A 25,409-nucleotide genomic window follows, 5' to 3' on the forward strand; every position below is an offset into this window, starting at 1 on the left:
CCGGATTTGAATCTGATTCGTTAATTCATTCTCTCTCGTTTTGGCGCTGGAATGAATTAAGTTCTCTCGTTTCCTAATCTGACAAAAGGAGTGGTTTTCAATCCGTTCTCCGCTTAATCTGTTCGTTTCGCTGACGGCCGGAATTGTTTGATGTTGAATGACCTGCTTTAACGCAGTAAACATCACGCCACTTTTGGGGCATTATGACGTAACACGAACGGCTAGTCGTAAACAAAACAAGTTTAGCGCATAAGGAAAGAACATTACATACACTCGTTAGAATCAGATACTAATTTGTGACATAGGCGCTGGTCTAGAATCCACAACATATAACATTATTTGGGTTAGGATGCGGGTTTGGGTAGGTTTAAATAGTAGTTGGCCCACCCTCACCCAAATATTGTACTTTGCTTTAATAATTGTCTCAACGCTGTGGTAGGATTCTAGGCCAGCGCTAAATACAGTTTTCATTAATGTTTGGTACATCTTATCACCTTCTTTTGTCCACTTTGCCTTGTATATAGCGTTGGCCAGCACAAACAAGCTTAACTTTCCTGCACTTACATTATGTGTGCCTGGTAAACTGAAGCACAATAAAGACAGTCAAAAACGTACTTAATCGGCAAACCTAACTCAAGTAATTCTTGGGTTTTTTTCAATGTTAGGTTAATAAAAACGAACAAGCAGCAATAAATTGCTGCAAGGAGTAGCCTAAGCCGAAAAATTGGTTGTGCGTTAGAGGTTTACTGGAATATTACGTAATAATGCATATCAGTGCAGTTTGTACACTCAAGCTGGCTTGAATTTCGCGCCATGTAATTACGACGCTGGAACGGATTACTTTTCAAGCCGGCTTGAACCTTAATCTAATCTGCCTGAGAAAGGTGCATATAAACAGGCTTACTGTTTGACTTTTGCGTTTCACATTTCTCCCGCCTTTGTAAGCATTAGACGTCAGAGGAGTTTCAGTTTCAGTTTCACAGCTTTCGCTATCTTTAAGCCTTACACTGCCTTCGTTTGTAAAATATTTAAATAAGTTTTTTGTAAAATATTTAAATAAAGACATCACAGACAAAATAGTTCACTACATAATAAATTTTAATATTATACCTGACAACAAAACTAAAACTAGACATCAACATTTAAAAAAAATACAGAGGTTCTGTAGACCATCACTGACGCCCAATCGGGTACTTCAGGTTTAACAATTCAAAAACTCGCTCTCCTACACTGTTCTCTCCCCAAAACTTTGCAAAAAAAGTAACAATGAGCAATAATGACGATTTTTTTGCCTCAAAAAATTTTGTGATGCACCCTTGTATACCTTTTCGTACTGGTGCACCCCATGCATATTTTGGGGCACCCTAGGGTCACCGTGCACACCGTTGAAGAGCACTGGTTTAAACCAATGTATTTCTTATTGGTCAAAATTTTGTCAAAAAAATATATTTATAGGTCAAAATTTCCCATTTTTAGGTCATAAAATAATCGCCCTAGTTAATAAAGTTTATTGTTTAACTTAAACAGTAATTTTTAAATGTTTATACCTGTCGTTGATGGCTTTTTCATTGGACTTGCCGTGTGCCCAGCGATAAGTATTTTACTTTTTTTTTTAAATGTCTTATAATAATATTTGTAAGCAGTGTTTTTTTTAAGAGGTTTTCATGGACGGAAACGGTCCACTCAACACTACATTTTTTATAATCGCTATAAAGCTTTGTTATAAAAACACAGTAACTTATTGTGTCTCTATTTATTAAGACAAATCTGTGTTATGTGTTTGTTCATTAAACACAATTGAAAAGAAGCCTTGAGTGTTACTACTTGTGACGTCTTAATCGGATGACAAATTTGATTTAGCGACCAATATGTGTTTTAGGGGCAATCTAAATTCATTCAAAAATAAAAACAGCACCCTCTATTAACATTTGTGGTTGAGAACCACTGCTTTAGATAATATGATCATAAAATATATATATATATTTTTTTTTTCAATGTAGATGGGTCATATTTTCATGCACATGACAATTGGTCAAGTGAAGATATTATGAAAACTTTGGCCATAACTGATGCTTTGTGCAATGTTCTTAGTAACGGTTTAACCATATATGGGATTCCAAGGTATGAAATTATTAGTATAACATACAAAAATGTTTATTTTTTTTAAGTTTGCAATACCTTTAGTTTCTTTTAGTAGGTCATTTTAATTTTGAATTAAATGATTTTACCTACTTTTTATTATCTGATATTGTTGTGCATTTGTACTAGGTTGTACAAATTGTGTACATTTTTTTACAGATACAAACAATTTGTCCGCCGGTTAGCTCAAACAGTGAGAAATATTATTTTGCTAATGTCTAAACATTTGGAAATGTATCAGATTAAAAACTTAGAGGAATCCAAACTAAGGTGTGTTCTGTGTTCAATAGTATTTTTTAAAGGAATCTTGTATATTATGTTATAATAATGAATGTAATATTAGTATAATACAGGCGTGTACAACTCAAAATGATATGAAGCCTGCAATAAGCAAAAAAACTTTTTGTGTGCCGCATACTAATGTTGTATGACAATATTTTTTTTTCAGTTATGTCATAGTTTAATTAATCTTACAAACACCTGTTGCTTGTGAGCGAACTCTTGCGCAAATATGCAGCTGAAATTCAGGCTAATCACACATACCTGTAAATAATAGTGATAAATTGACAAAACTTTTGATTCAAAAAGGTAGCGCAGAGAACACACAAAATAGATTTGTGTTTTGCTGCAAATAACGGCATTCTGGTATCATTCAACAGAAATTTCACTTTTTAGCTTTTCGCCTGTCACCGACTCAAGCAGGTCTGATAACGAAAAGATGTTTTATTAGTGAACCGGACAGACTTCTCAATTACGTAGAGAAAACAGGCGCATAAGCTACAACAATGTGCATTTCAAAGAAAATTAATTTATTCTTCTCTATTTTTATATGAACTCCTGTATAATATCATCCATGGAATAGTTAATGTTCCAGTGTACGTTCATTAGCATTAGGCCGGTTGAGCACTCTTTGTCGCAGGTCGCTCTATTGAACGTTTTTATTAGCCTCAATCTCAAAGAAGCGCTCTCTCGTCATAGTTTTAACAGGCAGATTCATTGCACGCTTTATACAATCAACGAAATACTACAAATCACCAGATTTGTTGATAAGCATCGCTAATTTTTGTGATTGATACATCGCAGAGACTGTTCTGACACCACAATTCCTTAGTTTTTCGTAAAAAATTGAAATCATGTGACATTCGGCTGTGAATACGTAAACGAGGTGGTGCATTTTTCTAACGTCGAACAGGCAATTTTAAACAGCCAAAGCTCCTAATAATCGCCGTTTTCAGTGATTAAAATACACGAAACGTAAAATTTGTATATGCTCCGCCCTTACCCACTAGGGATGTTCATACCATTTGTTTTTTTGGTCAATTTTTTTGTTTGACAAACTAGTGCATTATGTCCCCTGAGAACATCTTATGACCCCCCGTTGGTAATCACTGCCCTAAACAGACCATTTTTATGTTATAAATTGATCTTGCTTAACCAGGTTTAATTGGAATGGGTCTATTTTAAAATAAAATATTTCTATACTATGTTTGTTGCTATGTTTTAGAGAAGAAGTATTTAATTAAGTTAAATCACGTTTATAAATATAACTATAAAAATGTGTTGTTAAATTTATGGTTTATCATTCTAAAGTTGTACATTTTTTTTGTTTTGTTTTATAACTATGTTTAAATCCTTGAATTATGTGTTCAGGAAAGAATTGAATCGATTACAACTCGAATTTGATGAATTTTGTAAGCGTTGTATTTCAAAGCTACTTTCTTTTGCTCAATTGGGTATCTACCAGTTTATAGCTGATCTTCCATTCAAAACTATGTCTTTAAAAGCTGTTGAAACATTGTATGTTTTAATGATTGTTCCTGCAAGTTCAAGAAGTGAAGTGGACAAATTGGTTGCAACAAGTTATTCACAACAAGAATGGATTGAATTTGTTCAAGGTTACCAGGCTGCTTTATAATGTAATCTACTTAGGTGTTAATTAACCAGACTTAGAAAATTCCCGGCGTTGCCTAGTTCAAATGGGGAAATTATCCAGTTTATTAACATGTAGCCTTAAACTGGGTATGATTAAAAATTTGGACTTGCTTTGTACAGGTGATGTAAAGTATACCTCAAGCCCCAGCCGCTTAATTACTATTACATATTATGTTGTACCATCTCAGTTGCGACTCTATAGTTACTTAATTTATGGCCTCCTACAAACAGTATACAATCTTAGGTCGCACATAAGTTCTATTTCGGGTTTTATTCTAATCTGTTTGTTAAGAAATACCTGAACTGCCAACAAACCTTCCCGTCAACTGTACCACCTGGTACCGACAACCTAAGCCCAAATCGGTCATAAAAGAGGCAAATATGTGTTAAGTAGGCCTAGACACTGTGAACTATTAAAAATTAGTAGCTTAAAAACTTGCCAATCACAAAATTATAAACCAAATTTTGCAGTTACTAAACTACATAGTACACATGCATGTAATTGCAATGTAAAGCATAAGACATCGAATATAGGCAGAAATCACACCAAGCATAACAACATGTAACCATAAAAATTACTGCCCAACATATAAAAAATTGTAACAGTACTTGCGACGCCCTGAGAATTGGCCGGCGCTCTATTTAGGGTGGAGCTTATTCTCCGGTAAAGAACTACTGTTATACGGAACAATGCTTGTATAACAATAACTTAAGTATATTTTTTGCATGTAAAGCTCGAATAAAACCAATTTGGGCAACTTTTTGTCCATAAGTAGCTCGGATAAAACTAATTTGGGCACTTTTTTACTCGTACATAGCTCGGATTAAATAAATTTGGGCACTTATTTATCTGTATGTAGCTCGGATAAAACTATTTTCTGCACTTCTAAAATTTTGGAAGTAAAACTAGGCTTCCTAGGGTATAATATGTAATTATGCTTACAAAATAGTCATAATGTAGGCTTCGTAAGCAACTGACTGTCGAATTAAGTAAAAAACACTACCGTGAAAAAAATGCCCAAATGCACAAAAAATGCATTTAGCCTAAACACTGCTTATGAGAATTTGGAGCAAATGAGGCCAATATATATATGGCTTGTGATAAACCTTTTTCACCTTCTCTTTTTACATTTCTTACGACACGCAACATCCTTAAAGACCAACAGACAAATCTTGATTGTATGAATAGAAATCTGATTGACAAAATTATTTTAAAAGTATGATTGGCCAAGAAATTCCTACATTTGTCGCCTTACACTTTTAACAGAACAACAATAAAGTAACTTTACAATCGTTCTTAACACATAACAAACTTTATGTAAATGTTTGAATATTATCAATTTCGCAATGAATACTGTATTCAAATCTGAATTGCTTGCATGTAGCCTTTTTATAATATTTTCCAGAAATTACAAACACTTAAAATTTCTTGAGGCACACTAGTGTGCTGTGGCACACAGTGTAAGAATCACTACTGTTGTCTCTAGTCCTTAAGAAGGTGTCTATAGCTCGCTGAGAGAAAAAATGTTAATAATTATAAAATAGTTCCAAATGTTTTTTTAAATTATTACAGATCCGGACACAAAACTTGCTTTTCAGGAGCAACTGTGTGAAATGTCAGCTGATGAAATGATATATCTTCTTACCGCATTTGCTAATGTTGCTCAGGCTCGGCAATCCAACGAACATCATGTGATCAACAACATAGCAATTAACATTTACAACGTAAGGTTGACAAATAGGCCAATATAGCTATAACTATGAAAATAAAAGACAATTAGAAAACAGACCATTAGAACATGAATAATGATTTGCATAACACATAAACTTACCTGTGCCTGGCCTATTGCCCTGGTAGTTCAGGTGAGAATTATACACGACCTTGGTGGCTAGTTAAATCAAAAATACAACAAATCAGTCACTTTAAACTATATACAGCATTGCTGCAATGTCTTTAAATGTTTTGAAAAATTTACGAAAAACCCTATGTTTTCCAAAAGTCTTAAGATTTATTTTATGTATAGCTCAGGGGTTCTTAAAGGAAGCCAAGTGTCTACTTTGGTGGGTATTTTTTTTATTTTTTTTCCAGGAAACTGTTAGAAAGAGTGACTGGTATTGTTTTTCACAGTTACAAACCTTTGATATTTTGTTGTACTCTTTTAATACGACAACACTTTCATTGCACAGCAAACATACTGTTTTCTTGCCGACTTGAGTAAAAAAGTACCTGGGTGTTTAAGCCTTTACATTCGCGACACTCTTTGTCAACTTTACTGGGCATAATCAGTGGGAAAATATTTATTGGTATGTGTTTAAAAAGTGCCTAGTACAACAACTTTCTATTGATTTTATTATTGTGTTTACCATGGTGTTGATACTGTTTTGTTTTCAATTTACATTAATAAAATGTCAAGTGAATGGAAATAAATGTCATAAGAAATGATACAATTAGTGTTTGATAACATGCCTATCAATTCATTTTTTTCACAGTGTTGCATGTTGCCATTCCTTATGTTTTTGTTTTTGCCTGTGTACTTTACAGACGTGTTTTGTAATTTTAAAGGCGTCTTATTTATATTTTACATTTCAACTAGATTTTTTGGCATTGCTGACTTTTCTGCAGAAACATAAGGCGAAATATATATATTTTTTAAATTTTATTGAATAATTTTATGTTGTATACCTGTTTTTACCATTTTTTGTTTAGGTATCGTTTGTTTACACACCTTCAAAGGATGTATGTTGCAAGACTGGACGGGAACTTTTGTCTTCCCTTTCTGTTTGTCATCCTTTTGTCATTTCAACCATATTGAATTTCATACACCAACATTTTGGTAAGTGACAAACTGGTCTTCAAAATAAGTTAAACTTATTTTCAAGATAAATGTATTTAAACGGTGGTATACATCACTTGATTAAACCAATCATTCTATGTGTTGTATGAAAAAAATATCCATCAACATCATGCTGCACACATTTATCCATTTTTTTCAAAAATGTATTTGGCAACCAAGTTGTGTTGGCTGTCAACCCACAGCTAAATGCCTGCACAAAATCCTCATGAACAGTTTGAGCGAATTTCCCAAAATTTACATTGCATTTATCTTCATTGTAAAAGTAAATTCTCTTAAAGTTACAGATAAAGTGCAGAAAATCCTTAATTGTAATAATTACATTGCATGGAGTGTTTTGAGCAGTGGTTCTTCTCTAGGGTCTATGGTCCCCGAAGGCAGTGCTCCGCAACCTTTCTAACTTGCGGCACACAAACAGAGCTAAAAAATTTGGTGGCACACCTACCAAATATATGACGATAGCCAATAGATAAAAAGCAAATATCCTAGGCTGCCCAGAGAAAAAGTAGCTAATTATGATTAAACGCGCCGTATTTGACGGTTTACATTATTTTATATCCTTTTTTACAGTCTTCCTAAAATATCTTAAGATGACCAAAGGGACTTCAGTCAAAAGACTGAAATTAGAACAACATTACTGTCATAATAAAACACAGATCAAAATCCAATCAAAACAGGGCTAATACCTAAACCCTCCATAAGACCAAAAGCCTATACTACCTTTTACCTAACCCCAAACCCCATCCCTAAATTTATCATGTACTCTCCTAATATTCCAACCCTAACTTCCGATGACCCCCTCTTATGCGAATTTAGATCATATTCTGTCGCTGATATTACTGTGTATTTGGCTTTATTATTTATTCTGCTTTAGATATTGTGGCACAGTTGCTGATATGTTTGTGTTCCGTAGGTTTTATTGGTAAAAATACCACAATAGATAATAGAACAAGTGTTAGTTTTGTTGGATGCCACAAGGCGCATTCTATCTTTGAATGGTACCTGTATTATTTAGCTATATTTTGAGTTTACATTACTGCTATATAATTTCTATAAAAATAAAATGAAATAAAATATAATAAATCATATTTGCAGTCTTGTTTACTGTGATAAACTCAGTCGGAGGTAGACACCTAAATAACGTGTCACATCTACGAAAATATCCTTGAGGTGACGAATTGCCACAGTTATTCTCATGAAAAAGATTTTTTTCGACCTTCTCCTGATTTACGGGAATTAAAAAAATGCTGTTGTTTCTCAACAAAACTGTGTGGACCCCTAGTTAGGAATTCCTGTACAGATTTTGGGAATAAATTATTGCTTTCAAAACCACCTTTTTGTTTCCCCTTATTTTATAATAGACCATGAAGTAGGGGATTGTCACAACGTCACATATTTTTTTAACAGGTCAACTGGTTCCACTGGGCGGTCTGCCAAAGTGCCTAAATTAACAGATTTCATTCTATCAATAAAAACTAAAAAGTATAATTTGGAGCCAATCAATATTTAAATTTTGTTTTCTATGATCGATACACTTTTTATCAAAATTTTACATTTGATATGCTGATAATCTCTCACATGCTAGTCTTATTGAATTCAATTTTAACTTATTGATTGTCATTGGGATATGGTTTATTTAATTTACAAATTAAAACCTGTCTTGTATTAATGATTCTTTATTAATTTACAAAATTAATGTTGTTTGTGTTTAAGCTGTAGCTTTAATAGGTGGCCACTCTAAGTGCCTAACCTAAATTTCCAATTCAACATTGTTTATGACAATTTATGTTTGATGACGCCTTGATGAGATAGCTTGGACTAATCGATTTGGTCCACTTTTTGGTATCCTTAGTTGTTTAAAATAAGACCAACCTGAGGTTTTGAAATCATTTATAATTGTCTGTTTCAGTGGTAAAATAAAATAATGTCCTTGTTCATGCAATAAAGAAAAAAAAAATAATAATTTCCACAGCAGTAGGTTTTTTAGCAAGCAATTTAAAAGTTCTGCTTATATTAACGGTCTATTTAACAATGTTTTATTGTTTTTATTATTATTTTTTCTAGATTTAGTTAGGACAAATGTGATGTACTCTGTTAGCAGTCTTGTTTTTTCTTTGTGGAAGCCATCAACTGTTGATATTAAAATATTGTTCGATTTAATTGTTTCAAAGGAATTAAGTTCCACAGAATCTCAATTTGCTCAGTTTGTGATAAAGGTAAATGCATAAAATTGAGATTTTTTGGTTAACACATGTAAATGTTGTTTTTAACCTACAGAAACTTAATTTTGGCCAACATTCTGATGATGATGATTGTTTTCTTACTCACTCAATACATTGCGAACTAGCTGTGTTAATTGTTGAAGGCAATTCTCACATGCAACTTTTTAAACGGCAAGGTAGTCTTCTTGTGAAAAGTTTTGATCAGGTATTATTGATATCTTACTAAAGAAAAATTCTGGAAATGTTTTTTAAAGGTTTAAAAATGTGTAAATATTACTTAAAATGTATTTTTGCTACATTTTTTGGGGCATTGTTGTTACAGTAATGGGTATCAAATATTTTTCATTACTGTGTATTTTCTTGTTTTAAATAATGAGCTGTCAAAGCATGGTACAAAACAGATTGCCTGTACTTTTTGCATTGACGAAGGCGCTTACCATCCTTATGTTATTTCCAGCTAAATTCTTTTGGGCAATTTAACAAACCAAAAAAAAAGACAAATTGAAGTGAACCTACCGAACATTTTTGAAGGTCCTAAGTCATTGTTACTTAATTGGACAGCGCACCAGCTTGTATATACACAGTTTCTATCGCACCAATTTTTCATAGCTCACAAAATGTAACAAGCCATAAAACTTATTCCTATAAAACTTTAACAAATTATGTTTTGGTTATGCTCATTAATCAGTGTCAAAGGCACTTCACTGGTTTAGAAAAAAAAATAATTTGGAAATTTTCTATAATTTAACACTGAGTCTAAAATTGACACTCATTTTGCTCACTCATGTCGTTTTTTTTTAACTGATTTAAAAAAAATGGTATTTTTTATTATAGCCCTCTGTTTATAAAAATATAGGATGTACTAGACGAAATACCCGGCGTTGCCCAGGTTAAATAGAATATTTTCCAGTTATTTTGATTTGCCAAAAATTAATTACACCACAATAATAACCATAATGTATGAAGTCTACCTAAATTTTGTCTGGTTAAAAAAAGAAACAATCCAACATATTGTGTTTGTCACTATTGTATATTACGTTGTTACATGTTAAACTGCTGGCCTCATGACTTATATCCCATGATTATGGAAGAATGTGGTAATAAGAATATACCAAAAAAATAATGTTACGGATAGCATAAGAACTTCGTAAGAGGCATAAATAATGCAAGCATATTTTTGTAATGTCATAACAAATTTGCTTATGCCTGAACGTTTGAACTGCGTGTCACTAACAAAAAAAAAAAATTTCAAATAATGTGATGTGTTTCAAATCATGTCATATCAAGTGTCTAAAAAAAAGGTTAACCTAATGCTTCCCCACAATGAGAGTAACACCCTACAGCCTGTGTGAAAGCGGCATTAATGGAATGGCATGTCTAATTTGTGACTTATCTGCATGGCTCTAAAAATCTAATTCTTGGTCTCCGTTAATTCCCACTAATTTTTGCATTTGGTTAAACCAGTGTAAAAATGAAAAATTAAGGTATAAAAAGCAGTTTTGTGTCTGTAACAGGTCAGTAAAGGAAAGGCCCAAACGCGCTCTGGTGTCTAGGAGTCTTGACACCCCCCTTTGAATTCTTAGTAAACGATTATCACAAAACTAAAACCGTGATTACTGCAATGTTACATCGGCAACATTGCACCTGGCGTTGAAAACGACGCCAACGCCTCATCTCCACTCGTTATCGTTGTTTCATTTAGCATTTCGTCTGTTACCAACTCAAGTATTGTAGTTTTAAACAAGCCTGATAATGAAAATATATTTTTTTGGTAAACGAAACTTTCTCAACAACGTAGAAAAAGCTTGTAAGGTACAGCAAACGTCTTCACCGCAGATCGCTCTATTGAATGTTTTTATTAGCCTCAATCTCGAAAAGGAGCGATTGACCGTCGCATTTTGAAACATAGATTAAAACGTCGGCGAACTATAGTTTCCCGCTAAACTGACCATAAATGGCCGTCTTACCGGAACTTTTTTTTTGTGTGGTTTTCTTGTACAGTTTCAGCTGAATAATTTACTAATTATACAGAGTTCTAAATGGGCTAGTTTGAAGTCACGCTTCATTCCATCGGCGAAATTAAACTACAAATATCACCAAATTTGTTGATAAGCATCGTTAAGTTTGCTGACAACGAAGTGCAACAGTTTGTGATTGTTACGTCACAGTAGGCTGTTCTGACACTGCAATTTTATAGCGTTTCGCGCGCAATTGAAATCACTTGACAATGGGGTGTGATTAAGTCAACAAGGTTTTGCAATTTTTCTAACGTCAAATAGACGACTTTAAACAGCCGTAAGCTTCCCAATAATCGCCGTTTTTAGCGTCTAGAATACACAAAACGTAAAATTTTTCGGTCTCCGCCGATACTCACTGGAGGTTGTTCACACCATACCCCAGACCCCCTAGGTGATTTGGGTTACTGATCATGTCACATAGTGTTGTATTCAGGGGGCTAGGGTTTCAAAAAAACTATTGTAATCAAAATTTACGCAAAACTCCATTTTTGTATTTTTTTTGTCGACCGTAAAACGCAGTATATTTTTTTTACTTTTGTTATTTGTTGAGGTTGATTGATTAAATCAAGTGTGAATTTGACAATTAAAAAGTCAAACCGTCTTTCTTTTTTCATGCTAAAAAAGTCGAAGATGGGCGCTGCTAATGTTCCTCGCTGTTCGCTGTCTGCTCTATTATTCGATATTGGTCAACAACGGATTTTTTTTAACTGAAGCAGATTCTTAAGGGGTTCTATAATGATGACTATCGTGCGCATTTTAAAGCCGCCATTTTTATGTAATGATAGTTAACGCAAAATTGATCTCTATAACATATTCTAAGACCACGTGTTTAGTGTGTAATTGCCACAACATATTTTCCCTCAACCGCAGCTTGGTTTTTAGTTGACTTGGCACACAGATGCTGCATTAATCGCTGCATAATAACACCCGAAAAAAAAAGATCTTCGTTTAGTATTGCAGGTGGCGAAAGGCGTGCCTATAATTTAACGCTAGTCCCGTACATGGAACTTAACAAACTGGCTGCTAATAGTCGAATTATGATTCTTCCAAAATCTATTTTTTTATGACGTCATTATTCATTAACGTCAGAAGGAAAATAGGGGAATTCCCTAAGTTGAAAATTCGGGACACCTCCCTTTGAAACGGTCACGCTACGCGCCTGTCGGTAGGAACCATACTGTGTATCCAACGAAAAAAAAAAGTTTGAAAAGTTAATTTGCTTAGTGTTCAAACCGCTGCAATAAACACGATATTTTGCAAACTTAGTCCAAATGTTGCAGAGTTTATACTCGGTTAGGGTTGCAGTACGTTGTCTGTGTAAGTGTCCTACTTCCTTATGAAAGAATGTTAGGAAAACGCTGCAATAAACGCAATATTTTACGAACTTAGATAGCATGATATACGTAATCCCGGTGCTAAACTACGTCAAACATGAAAAAAATTCTCATTGAAAAAACAAATGCTTACTGTTAAACAGCTGCAATATATTGCGAAACTTTGCCAAGTATTGCATTTGAAAAAGTGAAAGTTGCTAAACCTTTGCACTAAACGCCAAATTAAGCTGCATCCAACGTCAGACAAACCCGTAACCCGTTGAAAAAATGGTTTTGCGTGTTGTGTTAAGAGGTTTTTTATGATATGTCGCGCGTGCGTCCGTGGAGAAACGAGCAAACGACGGGGAATCGCCGGTCCTTTTGTTAGTCAACGACGACGTTGCTCTGCCAGCGACCGATTTTGGCGAACATGCGACCGATTGGGCGAACCGATTTAATAAATGTCTTTAGAATGTATTGAATAATAATGAAATGGAATGAAGACCATACATTTATATATTCTTGGAAAATATCTCTTCGGAGTCCAGCTGTGATCAGCCACCATGGCTGCATGCCGACATCCTTGATACCCTGTTTCCATTCGTCACTCATAGCGCTTAGATTTTCAGTAAACTGATTCACATTTGTGAATATAGTGTTTTTATGCCCATGTTACATCCAAGGTTTTTAAAAGCATAAACCATGTTGCTGATAAGTTCTATATTTTTACTGGCTGTGTTGTTACCCAAACATTTTTTTTTCCAAAACAAAACTTTCCATGCTTCCAATTCAAATTTGGTCATCGACATATCAAACTTTGCATCTCTGATGAGCTTCTCAACTTGACCATCTCAGTGTATATTTTGTGACCGTGTTACATGTGTAATTATTGTGTAACATCTACTTATCAAAACCAGAATAAAAATCTGAACAATATGCAACAAGTAGTTCTTTTGGTTCACCATATCAGGGGGGTGATGTTACTATCTGTGAAAGACTAAAGTAAGTTGTATCTACTGATGTGAAAACTGCTTTAAAATCACTAAACCCAAACTTGAGTGTTGAAATGCCAAGCTTATGTTGAAAATAGTTTAGTGTTGACGGTTCTCTGGTAAAACCAAAGCTGGTTAAATATGTGTAGAACCATTAACAATGGAAAAACACAAACTTGTCATCCTACTTTTCAAATTTTAATTTGTAATATAGTCAACGTTATAATGGTTTAATTCAGGCAATCGTTTTCCTTTCAATGGGTTGTTCTGCTTATTTAGAAAAAAAAAACTGTCTGCATAAATATAATTGTGAATGTGAGACTGCATTTTGTAGTTGTTCTGCATTTAATAAAAAAAATGTTTTTATTAATATGCATATTTTAAAATCTTTAATTTAACCTTACTACACTCACATGTTAATACTTGTTATTTTTTTTAAGGTTTCAAGAGTAGCTTCATCAGTGTACCCCTCTGCAACTAGTGAAGGCTTTGTTAAGTGGTGTTGGGATGTCCTGTTGCAACTCAAGCTACATCAATCACAATATATGAATAAAAGTACAGTTGGCTTTTTTTAGACTTAAGCTTTTTCTAGGAGTTTGTATTTTTTATTGTTTGCAGGCAATCAAGAACGTTTCACAGAATCTGAAACATTTGTTAAACATGATCTGCGTTTGATGACTTCAATCAATAAAGCAATAGATGAAGGCAGTAACATGGCAAAATATGTGTCAATTATGATGACTGATATCGGCCACAAGTATGATTTTTGTTAGGATATTAACCTTCTTTCTTCAAGGTTCCAGTGTTTTATTGTAGTACTTTTTTAAAAGTATTTTTTTATTAGGTTGGATTTGTTTCTTAACAAGGGAATAGAGTTTCTTTTCGACCTGTCTAAACTACATGAAATTAGGGCAGTTACTAACTGTCTATTTTGTACATTGCCACTTGTGTATAATGCAAAGTTGAACTTAGGCGAAAATGAAAGGTAATTTGTAACCTCTTGTGATTTTAATGGAGCAACAAAACAGTTGTTTTCGTTTCACAATTAATAATTATTCTTTTTACTTTAGGTTCAAGCAGACAATGAAACTTATACTGGATTCAAACAAAAAAAAAATTTGGCCTGAAATTGCTGTTCAATTTAATCCTAAACTGCATTTCCAACTGCAGCCTTGTAGTTTAATTATTTCATTATTTTCTTGCCATTTGAAAGAAGGTATAGGCATACTGTTTGTCAACATATTTCAGTATTTTTTTCTAAAACATCATATATGTTGCTTTGTAGCTACAAACAAAGAGCATGCTTCTTCTATCATTTTGTACTGGCTGGAAATGGTTGTCAACTTTCAGGATTGGTATCGCGATACTAATCTTAAGCAAATTGTTGATGTATTATGCCAACATTCTCTACTAGTTGGAAATCTGTGCACTACCAAGTTAAGGTACTGCTTTATTACCGTTTAATGGCAGTCTTAAATGCATATTTAGAAAGCGTTTTATTTAAACTAATTTGTTCAAAAATTGCAAGAGTTATATTTAGTTGCATACCAGAGGGATTAAAACAAAAATAAATTAGAATATAAAATAAGCAAAATTAAAATAAAATAAAATTGAAAAAATATAGAAATAGAAGTAAAGCTATACTAATTTGATATTTGAGTGTTTAGGTTCCAGGATTGGTAATATATTATTTGTAGTTAGACATAAAAAAAATTGTATGCTACAAATGTTTCTTTGTTGCATTTGTTTTTATTCGGACAAGCATGGAAAATTAATGTTTACATAAGTAAATTGATACAAAGGAGGCTAATAAGCATTGATGCAACCCTGCTGATTTTTAGATACGATTCTTGCACAGAAACAGAAAACTGAGAGAGGGTGTTCTCCCAAAATAGATCCTGAGCATTTGAGTCTTTTCCAAATCCAGCAATTAGCCCTGAAAAATCACCAAAATGTCAGATATGTCAAAGTTAGGCAATAAATGGGTTTCTTATAAATCAAAAACAGCTCCTCTGGTAATTGTAATTGTTAACCAACGTTTCGGCAACCTATACAAGCCGCCTTCGTCAGGGTGATTGACACTGAACGCTCGTACAATAAATGGAAAGGAAAAAAAGAAAAAAAGAGAAATAAACGCGAGCAACAAAACGATAACAAAGTAATTAGCGACTGCCTCTAGTCCTTCAGCAGGTGCTTGTAGCATGCAGAAAGCATCACGTCAGTTTTGACGTTCATGGTGTTACCCTTCCTATGAATATTCCACGATTCCAAAAATAATCTTTTCCTGTAGTCTGATTCTCGTGCTATTATTGAAGCGCCACCAAAATCAATTTGGTGGTTTCGGGAAACAGCATGGTATGAGAGTGCAGATTTTTGGAATCGTGGAATATTCATAGGAAGGGTAACACCATGAACGTCAAAACTGACGTGATGCTTTCTGCATGCTTCAAGCACCTGCTGAAGGACTAGAGGCAGTCGCTAATTACTTTGTTATCGTTTTGTTGCTCGCGTTTATTTCTCTTTTTTTCTTTTTTTCCTTTCCATTTATTGTACGAGCGTTCAGTGTCAATCACCCTGACGAAGGCGGCTTGTATAGGTTGCCGAAACGTTGGTTAACAATTACAATTACCAGAGGAGCTGTTTTTGATTTATATTACCATGACTGGTAGCAACAGTTCATATAAATGGGTTTCTTGCCAGCTTATTTTTAAAATGTCATAAGTAAATAAATGGAAACTGGTAACTTAAAATACTTGCTTCCAGACTGCAAAAAAAAAATCTTCTTGATTGATGTGCAAAAGTTTCTTATTTCTGAAAGTGAAACCAGTCTTTGATGTCCTTTTTTAGAACAGAAGCAATTTGTTTACTGTCACAATATCTCTGGTCTGCTCAAGCATTTAGGTGTTGCCTTGTTAAATCCAACACGATGGAGACTGTTTGTGGACCGCTTTAAGCTTTGCTTCAATTGTGTTCTTTTCCACAATCACAACCGTTATTGTGGAGTTTCTGTTGGTCACTCGTATATATTATAGAAACCTATAATGACATAAAATAGGTTTTTTAACTTGTATCACAAGCACAACTGGATCATTTGTGAAGATGTCAAAATGATTGGATTGATAAAACAGTTTGCAAAGTCACTGGATAACGATAGTGAATGTTTTCAGTACATACGTTCTGAACTTCCTAAGTTGTAGTGTGACAAAATCAAGGTGAATCTGTTCGATGGACCTTTGATTCGTTCCCTTGTACGTTATGAGAATTCGTCAAAAATATGAATACCAAGGGGAAAGCTGCATGTCTATTTTGTGGCAGTAAAAAGGTAACAAAAAAGCAGATAACCACCAAGTTCTGGTTAGTACAACATGAGCATCAAGCTTGATTTTCTCAATAGTCAATTTAATGAATTCCCTGATAACCTCGGGATTTCATCAGGACTTCATGACCATGAAGCATCGCTACCAGTGAAGATGGAACAAAAACATGTCTGCAGATTACCGCTGGATCCACAAACTTGTTTAAATTACTGTTTTGTGAACAACTTAACATGCTAGTCACTAATGGCTGCATGTATCCTATAGGTGCGAAGTAATAAAACCGCTGTTATAGACAGTATCGCTATTATTAAATAAACTCTATCATTTTACAATAATAATGCAAAATTTGCTTAAAAGTAAAAAGCTAAATTGCAAAAAAATCTGTAGCTTCTAGAAAAAAAAGCTAACATTCAAATTCAGCACCACAAAGTTAGGTCCCACATTTTTTTTTATTGTTATGAATTAGCTGTGTTCCATAGAGAAAATATTTATTAAAATTTAGTGTTTTTTGTGAATTTTTTATATAGAATACAAAGAAAAATATACTCTGTTAAGAGGCTTTGAATGTAATCAGTGTGCTATTATTTCAGTACGCTTAAGAACAGGTATATTATGTCCTGTGTTTTCTGCTGGAAAATCTCTTGTAGGCTGACTAATGTCAGTAAGGCTTACTTTAACAATCAACGTTATTAAACTATATTTTGTAACTATCATGGCAAAGATTTTTTTGTGTTCTAAATATGCTGTATTTATATAGAAAATTAAAGCTACTGATAACAGACATTGAAACATGCTTATACTGTGTATTTTGTGATCAAGTCCTTCTGTATTTGTACTGGCCAACGTTAACAGCACCCATATATAGCACACAAGATGCTTTTAGGAAGCCTTAGCGAAATCAGTCAGCCTAATAAGGATTGTAGTGCAAACAAGGCCAAGCTAGAAAAAAACAATAAGTTATGAATAAATGCAAATTAAAAGTATGCATATACCCAGACCGAACTTCTTAGGGTTAAATAGTACATTCAGTATTATTGTGGCTCATAGGGGCAATAGCCACTATATTAATCAATACATATTGTTAATATGCACTTTATTAATATCTATTAAAATACATGGTTTTGTTTAAACAGGTGTCTTTTATATCAGCAAATTCTAAATATGAGGTCAAATTCATCTCTTAAGGAAATCAACCAATCAAGCTCACTTGTAGCTTCTTTTGTGCACTTTGTCTCTGGGCAAAATTTTTCCTCCATGCCTACTATGCTCACCAACTTAAATGAACATTTTTTTTTTGTTTATGCAGTTTTGGAAGCTGAAACAAGGTACTAGTTTTGTAATATAAAAATCTACCATATATTTAAAGTTGTGTTCTGTCAGATATGAGAATGATAGCAAGCTCTGGGAGAATGTTCTCTCAGTACTGTCTACCAATGCACATCTTGGAATAGATACATGTTTGAAAAAAACTGCTGAATCGTTGAAACTTCAATACTCACCACGTATAAGTGACCTAACTTTATTCAAGTAATTTTGTGTTTAACTTCTACCTGGTTACAAGCATATCTATTAACCAGGAATAGTTTGCCAAAAGAATACAACGCTATTAATGCCACTACTGTATTGCTATTAGATGGCAGTAAAGTCACTGACTGTTTCGAGTAACAATATGGTGTCAAAGGCCAGTTCATTTTAAGAGGAAACATTTTTCTTTGAACATTAAAGCCTATAGAAAATTATGAAATTAATATATCCAGTTTAAAAAAATAGTCATGTACCTTTAACTAACTGCCATGTAGTTATGCAAACTTGTCACTACTGTATATATCAATGAAAAAAAAAACATCAAATAAGTTTTGGCAGTTTCAATTTTATCTTTTAAAAATCTAATATTTTATTTTGAACATTTGTGATTGCACTTTTATTATTCGATGATTTATGTACACTGCTGCTAAGCTAATAATTTATAGGTGGTGTGAACTTGCTTTAAACACTCCAATACAGCATCCTATGTTGGAGGTTATTTGGCTTCAATTTTTCTTTCGATTTATCTATATTCCCAATGATGGAGGTGGCAGTCAAGGTTTCAGGTCATTGCATTGTTGTAATTTTACTGTATTTTACCAAGTCATACCCTATGTTTTTGCTGGTATATAGATTTTTTTCATCTACTCAAATGCTTCCTGCGTATAACAAGCTGAGAAAAAAAATTGAAAGCATCTGTGAATATCATATTTCCGCTATCACTGGTAGATTGTATGCCGAAGGTATGAAATCATATCATCAAAGGTGAGCTTTTTGTAATGATAGAAACTGCCTTCTATAAAATAATATTTTGTATTAACAGGAAAAATCATTTTTATGAGTTTTAAAATAAACTATTTTCTTTCAGTTGTGTTCAACTTTTTCAATCCCTAAAGTTGTGGTTAGAAGAGCCAAAGCTTCATGAAAGTAATCTTTACCTTCCATCTTTACCCATTCAATATAATCCTGAATTGCTTGCACTGATTCGTACAAAGCAAGAATTTGTGCTGGAAAAGTTTCTAAACATTAATATGTACCTAAGTTATTTTTATTTATTTTGTTTAGAGTACCTATAATTTACAGTTTAGGTTTCTAATATGAACTAAAAATAAATAAAAAACTTTTATAGTTGCTAAACTTGATTGTTATGCAATATAATTGCAGTCTGTATCATTATTAATATAGGTTTCTTTTAATTTTTATACATTTGACATAGTGACCACTGGGAACTCATTGATTTTAGTTCCACTTCTCTTAAAGCAGGTGTGCCCAACAAGCGGCACACATGCCAAATGTGGCATGCGACCAACTAAAAAATGGCATGCAAGCCCCCCTAAATTACTTAATTTGCTATTCGGCCAATTGTACAAAAATACTTAATGTTTTATACAGTAAATTGCCATTGTTTATTCGCAATATAAAACAATTGCAGCAATCACAACAACTAACAATTTCTTCTAATACTGTAACATTAAGTTGTAGAGGAGGCTAGTATTGACAAAACTATAAAGTTTGGTGTAAAGAAACAAAAAGCAAAAGTCAGCTCACCGACGAACATTTAGATGCAGTAATGCGCATTGCTAACTACACGTTTTTATTATCTGTAAAAAAACGCTTTTATTATTAGAAAGAATTAGTTACTAAACTTTGGCACGGGAAGAAGTTATGGGAAAAAATTTGGCACGTCGGTATGTTAGAGTTGGACACTCCTGTCTTTCTATAGACTTTTCATTATTTTTTATATATGTGTTCTTTGTCATAGGATTGCTAAAAATATAAGTAAACTGATTGTTTGGCAACCTGCTAAAGATGACATTCCACTTCCTAAGGAAGTTTGTTTCAATCTTCAAAAAAACAATGTAAATGCTTTTTAATATGTCATTAAACTTCAAACATTTTTTTAACAATTTAAGGTATACAGCGGGGATCTCCAACCTGCGGCCCGCCTGATATTTACATGCGGCCCACCAATTATTCTCACTTTCAGTATAGCCTTAGTAAAAACAATTGTTTTGACTATCATCAAATTATGTAGAACGCGCAGTTTTTGATGTAGGCTTAATCTTATGTTTTTTCTAAAACTATAATCGAGTCTAATGTCACATTTCAACATTTTCGAGCTTCGCCATAATAAAAAACATAAATAAAGTCGAGATTACTTGCAAATTTGCGCACGAGTTCACTCTCGAAGAACTGGTGCTTATAAAAGTTGTTTTTATGACGTCACGATATGACATAACTTATGACGTCACCCCTTTAATTTGAGAGGTTTTGCGGCCTATCAAAATTTTTAAAGTGAAAATGTGGCCCATTCTGTTAAAAGGTTGGACATCCCTGGTATACAGTGTTTATATTTTACATTAAAAGGCTAACTGGAAATTGATTTAAAAAATAACATGTTAGTTTAACAAGGTGCGATCAGGAAGGCGCATCAAAAACAATTAAGCCTGTTAAGGATTTTTTTCAATAATGATTAAAAAAAAAACTAACCTACAGTGACATTCAAAGTCATGATCTTGGCCATTCAGGACCAAACTGCTATACAGGCAACAAGCAAGCCAAATTAATAAATTGTAATGTAAACATTCTTTGTTTGAGGTTATGTGATTAAAACCACTGCAGGCTAGCTTTTTGTAGCCCTATGTGATAACCCTAATATGAAGTCATGTCATGGTAAATAAATGCCTTCTACTGAAAATGTGTGCCAAATACTATTGATCAGTATATTATGACCTTCAGTTTGGCTTATTGTAGATATGGCTTTAAGAAAACGGTTTGATTAGTTGTTAATGTGTATGATGTTGACAATGTAGTAGATTTTTGTTTTACAGTCTGCAGAAGAAAATTTACATAGCATTTCACAACTGCTGAAACACTTTAAACCACCTCAGAAGCTTCCTTATCTACAAACATGTAATACAGTATATTCCCCTGTACAGCTGTGTGAAGTTACACAGTTGTGGAAGTATGAAACAGTTCTGAAGGTTGTTAGTAAGGTATATTTAATTTGTTGTTGTATATTTTATATTTTAGTTGTATAAAGACAATCTGTATTTAGGATCTTGAAATAATTTCTAACTTTGGAAGTAATTTTGTAAAGTTACTCTCTAATTTGGAGCAAGCAGATTCCGATTATCTCAAACACCTTCCAAAGCTGTACTATATGAAGGTAAATAACATTACATTTTTTGTTGAAAGCCGTATATACTTGTTTAATTCGAAATCTTAAAATATTTAGTAACAAATTGTATGACAATCTTAACAGGCTATTGCACAACTGTGCTTGACAAACCGCTTAACAGGAGGTTGTGTGAATAAATGCGACTAAAAGGCATAGTCTGACTTAAACCCAGATCCCCGTTAAGTCCAGCATTAATTTCTTCAAACTTTTTTATTGATCTCTGTTCGAGTGTGAGTTTTCCTGCTAAAATAATGTTTTGTGAAAGCTTGTGAAGATTTTAATACAATTTGTTGTTAGTTTTTCCCCCAAAAAAAATCTTTTTTATTTTAAGTATTGCGTTTTCTGGAGACACGACTTTTCTTATTAGTCTTACTTCAAGTGTTTTTTTTTGTATATTTTGCCAAAGTTTATTTGAATTTAAGTTTCCAATACAAATAATTTGACTTTTTGCAGTCACACAGATAATTGCTATAATTTTTTTCCCATGCCAGTTGATTAAATGCCACTTTTATACAGGTTGTACCATTATGGGGTTTTACTATTATTTGTGGAGAACCATTTTGTTAACTCATTTTGAACACAAGTCACCCAACGCCATTATTGTTCTACAATTTAGGCCACATGTTTTCCAATCAATGCAAAATGCAAAAAAATAATTTTTACGGGAAAAGAAACTGTTTTGTGTTGCTTAAGGTATCAAGCTAGGTCACTAATGGCTTAACTGCATTCCACAATTTGTGGCGGCCAAGATTCAACTGGATTACAGTTTTGGTTGAATATTACAAAAGTCATATAATTACTGCTGCCACCTTTGCTGCATCCTTGGTGTACTTTATTAGGCATCAGATAACTTTTACAGATGTCGTACAACAAACCTAATCATGAATAATTTGATAGGAATAAGGCTTCTTACAGTATAACAAACCATGCAAAGTTTAGGCAGTGTTTGAAAAATATTGCATTTTTGCAGCGGTTTAAACAATACGCCATTATAATTTTCAAGCGTTTTTTTTCTTATGTTGAATGCCGTTTCACACCACGATTAAATGTTATCTCGAATTTCACTCAAGTTAAACCATTGCTGCTACTATACAGCTGTATCCTAAAGGTCTTACATTTGTTAGTGATTGCCAATTAATATATGCCACAGGCTTTTGACATGTGCTTAGCAAATTGTTGTGTGCTAAAGGCAATTTTTTTTTTTTTTTTTTTTTTTTTTTTTTTTTTTTTTTAACCAATTTCAGAAATAATTCACAACCAATTTGGTTTTAAGTCAAATTGCCACAATCATTTGTTTGAGTCAACAGTTGCAACACCGGACTTCTCAAACTTGCACAGGAATGTACCACAATTTGTAATTAAAATGCACAGCTTGATGGCCTTGATTAAAATAAGACTATGTGCTTGTGTCTCCCTGGTTCATCATCACGTAATTTATTTCAGACACAACAAACAGCATTGCTTTAGGTTGTATAATGCTTTGTTCATCGCTTTAACAAACTGTGAGCTTGAAAGTTTTAACTTCACTAAGTCTTAACTTTAAAAACTCATGCAGATTGTTGCAAAAATTTATAGTGCACTCGCAAGTATATGTTGCTTCCACATAATCCCTATAAGGGGTTGTTCTTATTGTACATATCACATGTTATAAAATTTATATTTACTGAATGTGGAGTGCCATGTAGTGTTGTAACTTTTAGCCGGTAAAAAGTAAAAACTCTGTGCCACATTTTAAATAGATCTAATTATTAGCCCTTTGATGGGGATGTGATGCTTCCCTAATGTTATTTTTGGTTACAATTTTATTGACACATTTATTATTATATTCTTTGGCTAGAACAAGAAGATCTAAACAGAACCACAATAGGTGTTAAAAAGATATAAAAAAACTTTATATAAAGAAAGCAGAATACTGTAGTTACACAAAATGCATCATCAGTTTTGCTTAAAAACTGCAAACACAAGAAAAATAAAAAAAAGATTTTAGAAATTATTCACAAGTATGAAATACTCTTGCTTATACCCTTTGGGCTCTGTTTGTTTCTTCCAACATGAATAAAAGATTACAATATGGAAAACAATAAACCTAATATGTAAGAGTGATATAAGCCCAAATAATGATGGATTTTTAATTTTGCATATTGTAGTGTTAATTACTTACCATCACTAGTTGTCCAACTGAATATTCTTATTTCACCTGGGAAATGCTGACTAAAGTTTTTATCCATTTTACAGAAAATTATTTTGCAGATTTCTAAATGACTGTACAGTGTACAATGTACATGACAAACTTCATAATTATAACTACCTTCAATCTTTTCTAAAGTATCATAACTGACTTTTCATATATAGCTCACTTGCTTCAAACTTTTTCACAAGGCCAACTTAATATATTTTTCCACATGGCTGAATTTTTAACATACTTTTTAAGCTATGCATTGTGGGTTGTAGGAATAAAACAATCCTGATTTATCAAATATTTTGTTGGATAGATCAAACAATTTTGTAATATAAATGATAAAGTCCTATTATATTTTTCGAACTGCTTGTGAAGTTTTAAACTAAATACGATGTTTTTCCAACAAATACATATTTTTTATTTTATTTAACCATTTCTAGGAGTCCGGAGTGTGGCTGTCACTTAAATGTCAAGCAGGTTTTGCATCTATTCATAAATGTTCTGGACCTGCTCAAGTTCACTTAACATTCAAAGAAATGGCTCTTAGCAGTTCAACATCCCATAATTTACAATCAAATAGGTCTGTTTACTGGTTTCATGTAAAAACATTTGGATAACCCTAATAATTTATTTAGGATTTATTACAAAGAAGCACTAAACAATTTTATCAGTGAAAACAAGACAAAAGATCTTTGTGATGCTGCTTTACATCTTGAATGTGTAGTAGCGGCATTGAAAGCAAATTTGGACAATGTTTTATACACCAACAAAACTTTAAGGTTTTTTGCAATTTTTAACACTAGTCCAGTAGTCGGCATGCTCAAAAGTAAATCAAATTTTTTGAAGTTCAGTTCGAGATAAAATTTCAGTTTAATACTGGTCTGCAATGTAAAAAAGTTTGCCGACTCCCGTACTAGTCTATGTTTTAAATCTGGTTGACCGAAGTTGGTATTCCTAATTTGTATTCTGTTTTGTAGTTCAATAAGAAATGCTGGAGTAAAACTATTTTATTTTCTTGTAAAAAAATTTTCACAAGAAATTCAAGTTTGCAATCCGATCAAACATATTGTCTCCAACTGTATGGATATGCTGGGTCAAGTATGTAGGACATTTTCAATTAGTTTTGTTATATAGGAATAAGTTGTATATATTTTTTAACAAATATAGCTTTTTTGTTAATTTGTAGGAATTCATTTTAAAATCTAGTGAAAATGCAAATTGGACATTAGAAGAAATACTTAACAACCCTTCTTCAAGAGTTCTTTTGTCAACATACTTTTCACCTGGTGTTATTCAAAATGTTAATCATGTACAGCAAGTTGCTAAGTATCTTCAGATGTACCAACAAGTTGTGGAAGCTGTATCAAGTAGTCCTCAAGATCACTGTGATGCAATATTTGTTCTACTGACTAAGGTAAGCTTGAAGTGACAAATTGATTAAATTCATTAGCATTAACCCAGTCTTACCACATATTTAACAAAAAATGCCTCATCATTCCCTGTAATCTAATAAATTTAGTGTTTTCTACTGCTGTAGTTGATTTCTGTGGCTTAATGTCCCCTAAAGTAGAAGTCAATAATTCCATTTGGGAACCCCTTTTTTTTTATGTTTTAAAGCGAATTTTGTGCAGAATTTAAATATAAAGAGGATTTGTGCAATTATGATTGTGCAATTAGTTTTGGTAAAAACTATTTTCTTGTTTCAAATGGTTGTCAATATACATAATTTATATTTGTCAA

General features: G+C 33.0%; 1 protein-coding gene across 1 annotated transcript in view; it reads left to right on the plus strand.

Annotated features, from left to right (window-relative positions):
• Positions 1 to 25,409, plus strand: part of LOC146138101 (ectopic P granules protein 5 homolog) — a 73,335-nt gene that overhangs the window by 21,457 nt on the left and 26,469 nt on the right. Inside the window, exons 11-34 of the mRNA XM_083393953.1 lie at positions 2,001 to 2,121; positions 2,299 to 2,409; positions 3,790 to 4,034; positions 5,645 to 5,796; positions 6,779 to 6,905; positions 8,988 to 9,139; positions 9,201 to 9,350; positions 13,909 to 14,023; positions 14,087 to 14,225; positions 14,313 to 14,453; positions 14,539 to 14,684; positions 14,754 to 14,910; positions 17,919 to 18,110; positions 18,166 to 18,312; positions 18,756 to 18,875; positions 18,943 to 19,074; positions 19,178 to 19,342; positions 20,072 to 20,168; positions 21,141 to 21,305; positions 21,368 to 21,478; positions 24,110 to 24,249; positions 24,305 to 24,448; positions 24,647 to 24,767; positions 24,856 to 25,083. Coding sequence (XP_083250079.1) covers positions 2,001 to 2,121; positions 2,299 to 2,409; positions 3,790 to 4,034; positions 5,645 to 5,796; positions 6,779 to 6,905; positions 8,988 to 9,139; positions 9,201 to 9,350; positions 13,909 to 14,023; positions 14,087 to 14,225; positions 14,313 to 14,453; positions 14,539 to 14,684; positions 14,754 to 14,910; positions 17,919 to 18,110; positions 18,166 to 18,312; positions 18,756 to 18,875; positions 18,943 to 19,074; positions 19,178 to 19,342; positions 20,072 to 20,168; positions 21,141 to 21,305; positions 21,368 to 21,478; positions 24,110 to 24,249; positions 24,305 to 24,448; positions 24,647 to 24,767; positions 24,856 to 25,083 — 3,518 coding nt within the window. The remainder of the gene's footprint in view (positions 1 to 2,000; positions 2,122 to 2,298; positions 2,410 to 3,789; positions 4,035 to 5,644; positions 5,797 to 6,778; positions 6,906 to 8,987; positions 9,140 to 9,200; positions 9,351 to 13,908; positions 14,024 to 14,086; positions 14,226 to 14,312; positions 14,454 to 14,538; positions 14,685 to 14,753; positions 14,911 to 17,918; positions 18,111 to 18,165; positions 18,313 to 18,755; positions 18,876 to 18,942; positions 19,075 to 19,177; positions 19,343 to 20,071; positions 20,169 to 21,140; positions 21,306 to 21,367; positions 21,479 to 24,109; positions 24,250 to 24,304; positions 24,449 to 24,646; positions 24,768 to 24,855; positions 25,084 to 25,409) is intronic.

Source organism: Ascidiella aspersa, chromosome 7 (assembly GCF_963924565.1).
Source record: "Ascidiella aspersa chromosome 7, kaAscAspe10.2, whole genome shotgun sequence".
Lineage (NCBI taxonomy): Eukaryota > Metazoa > Chordata > Ascidiacea > Phlebobranchia > Ascidiidae > Ascidiella > Ascidiella aspersa.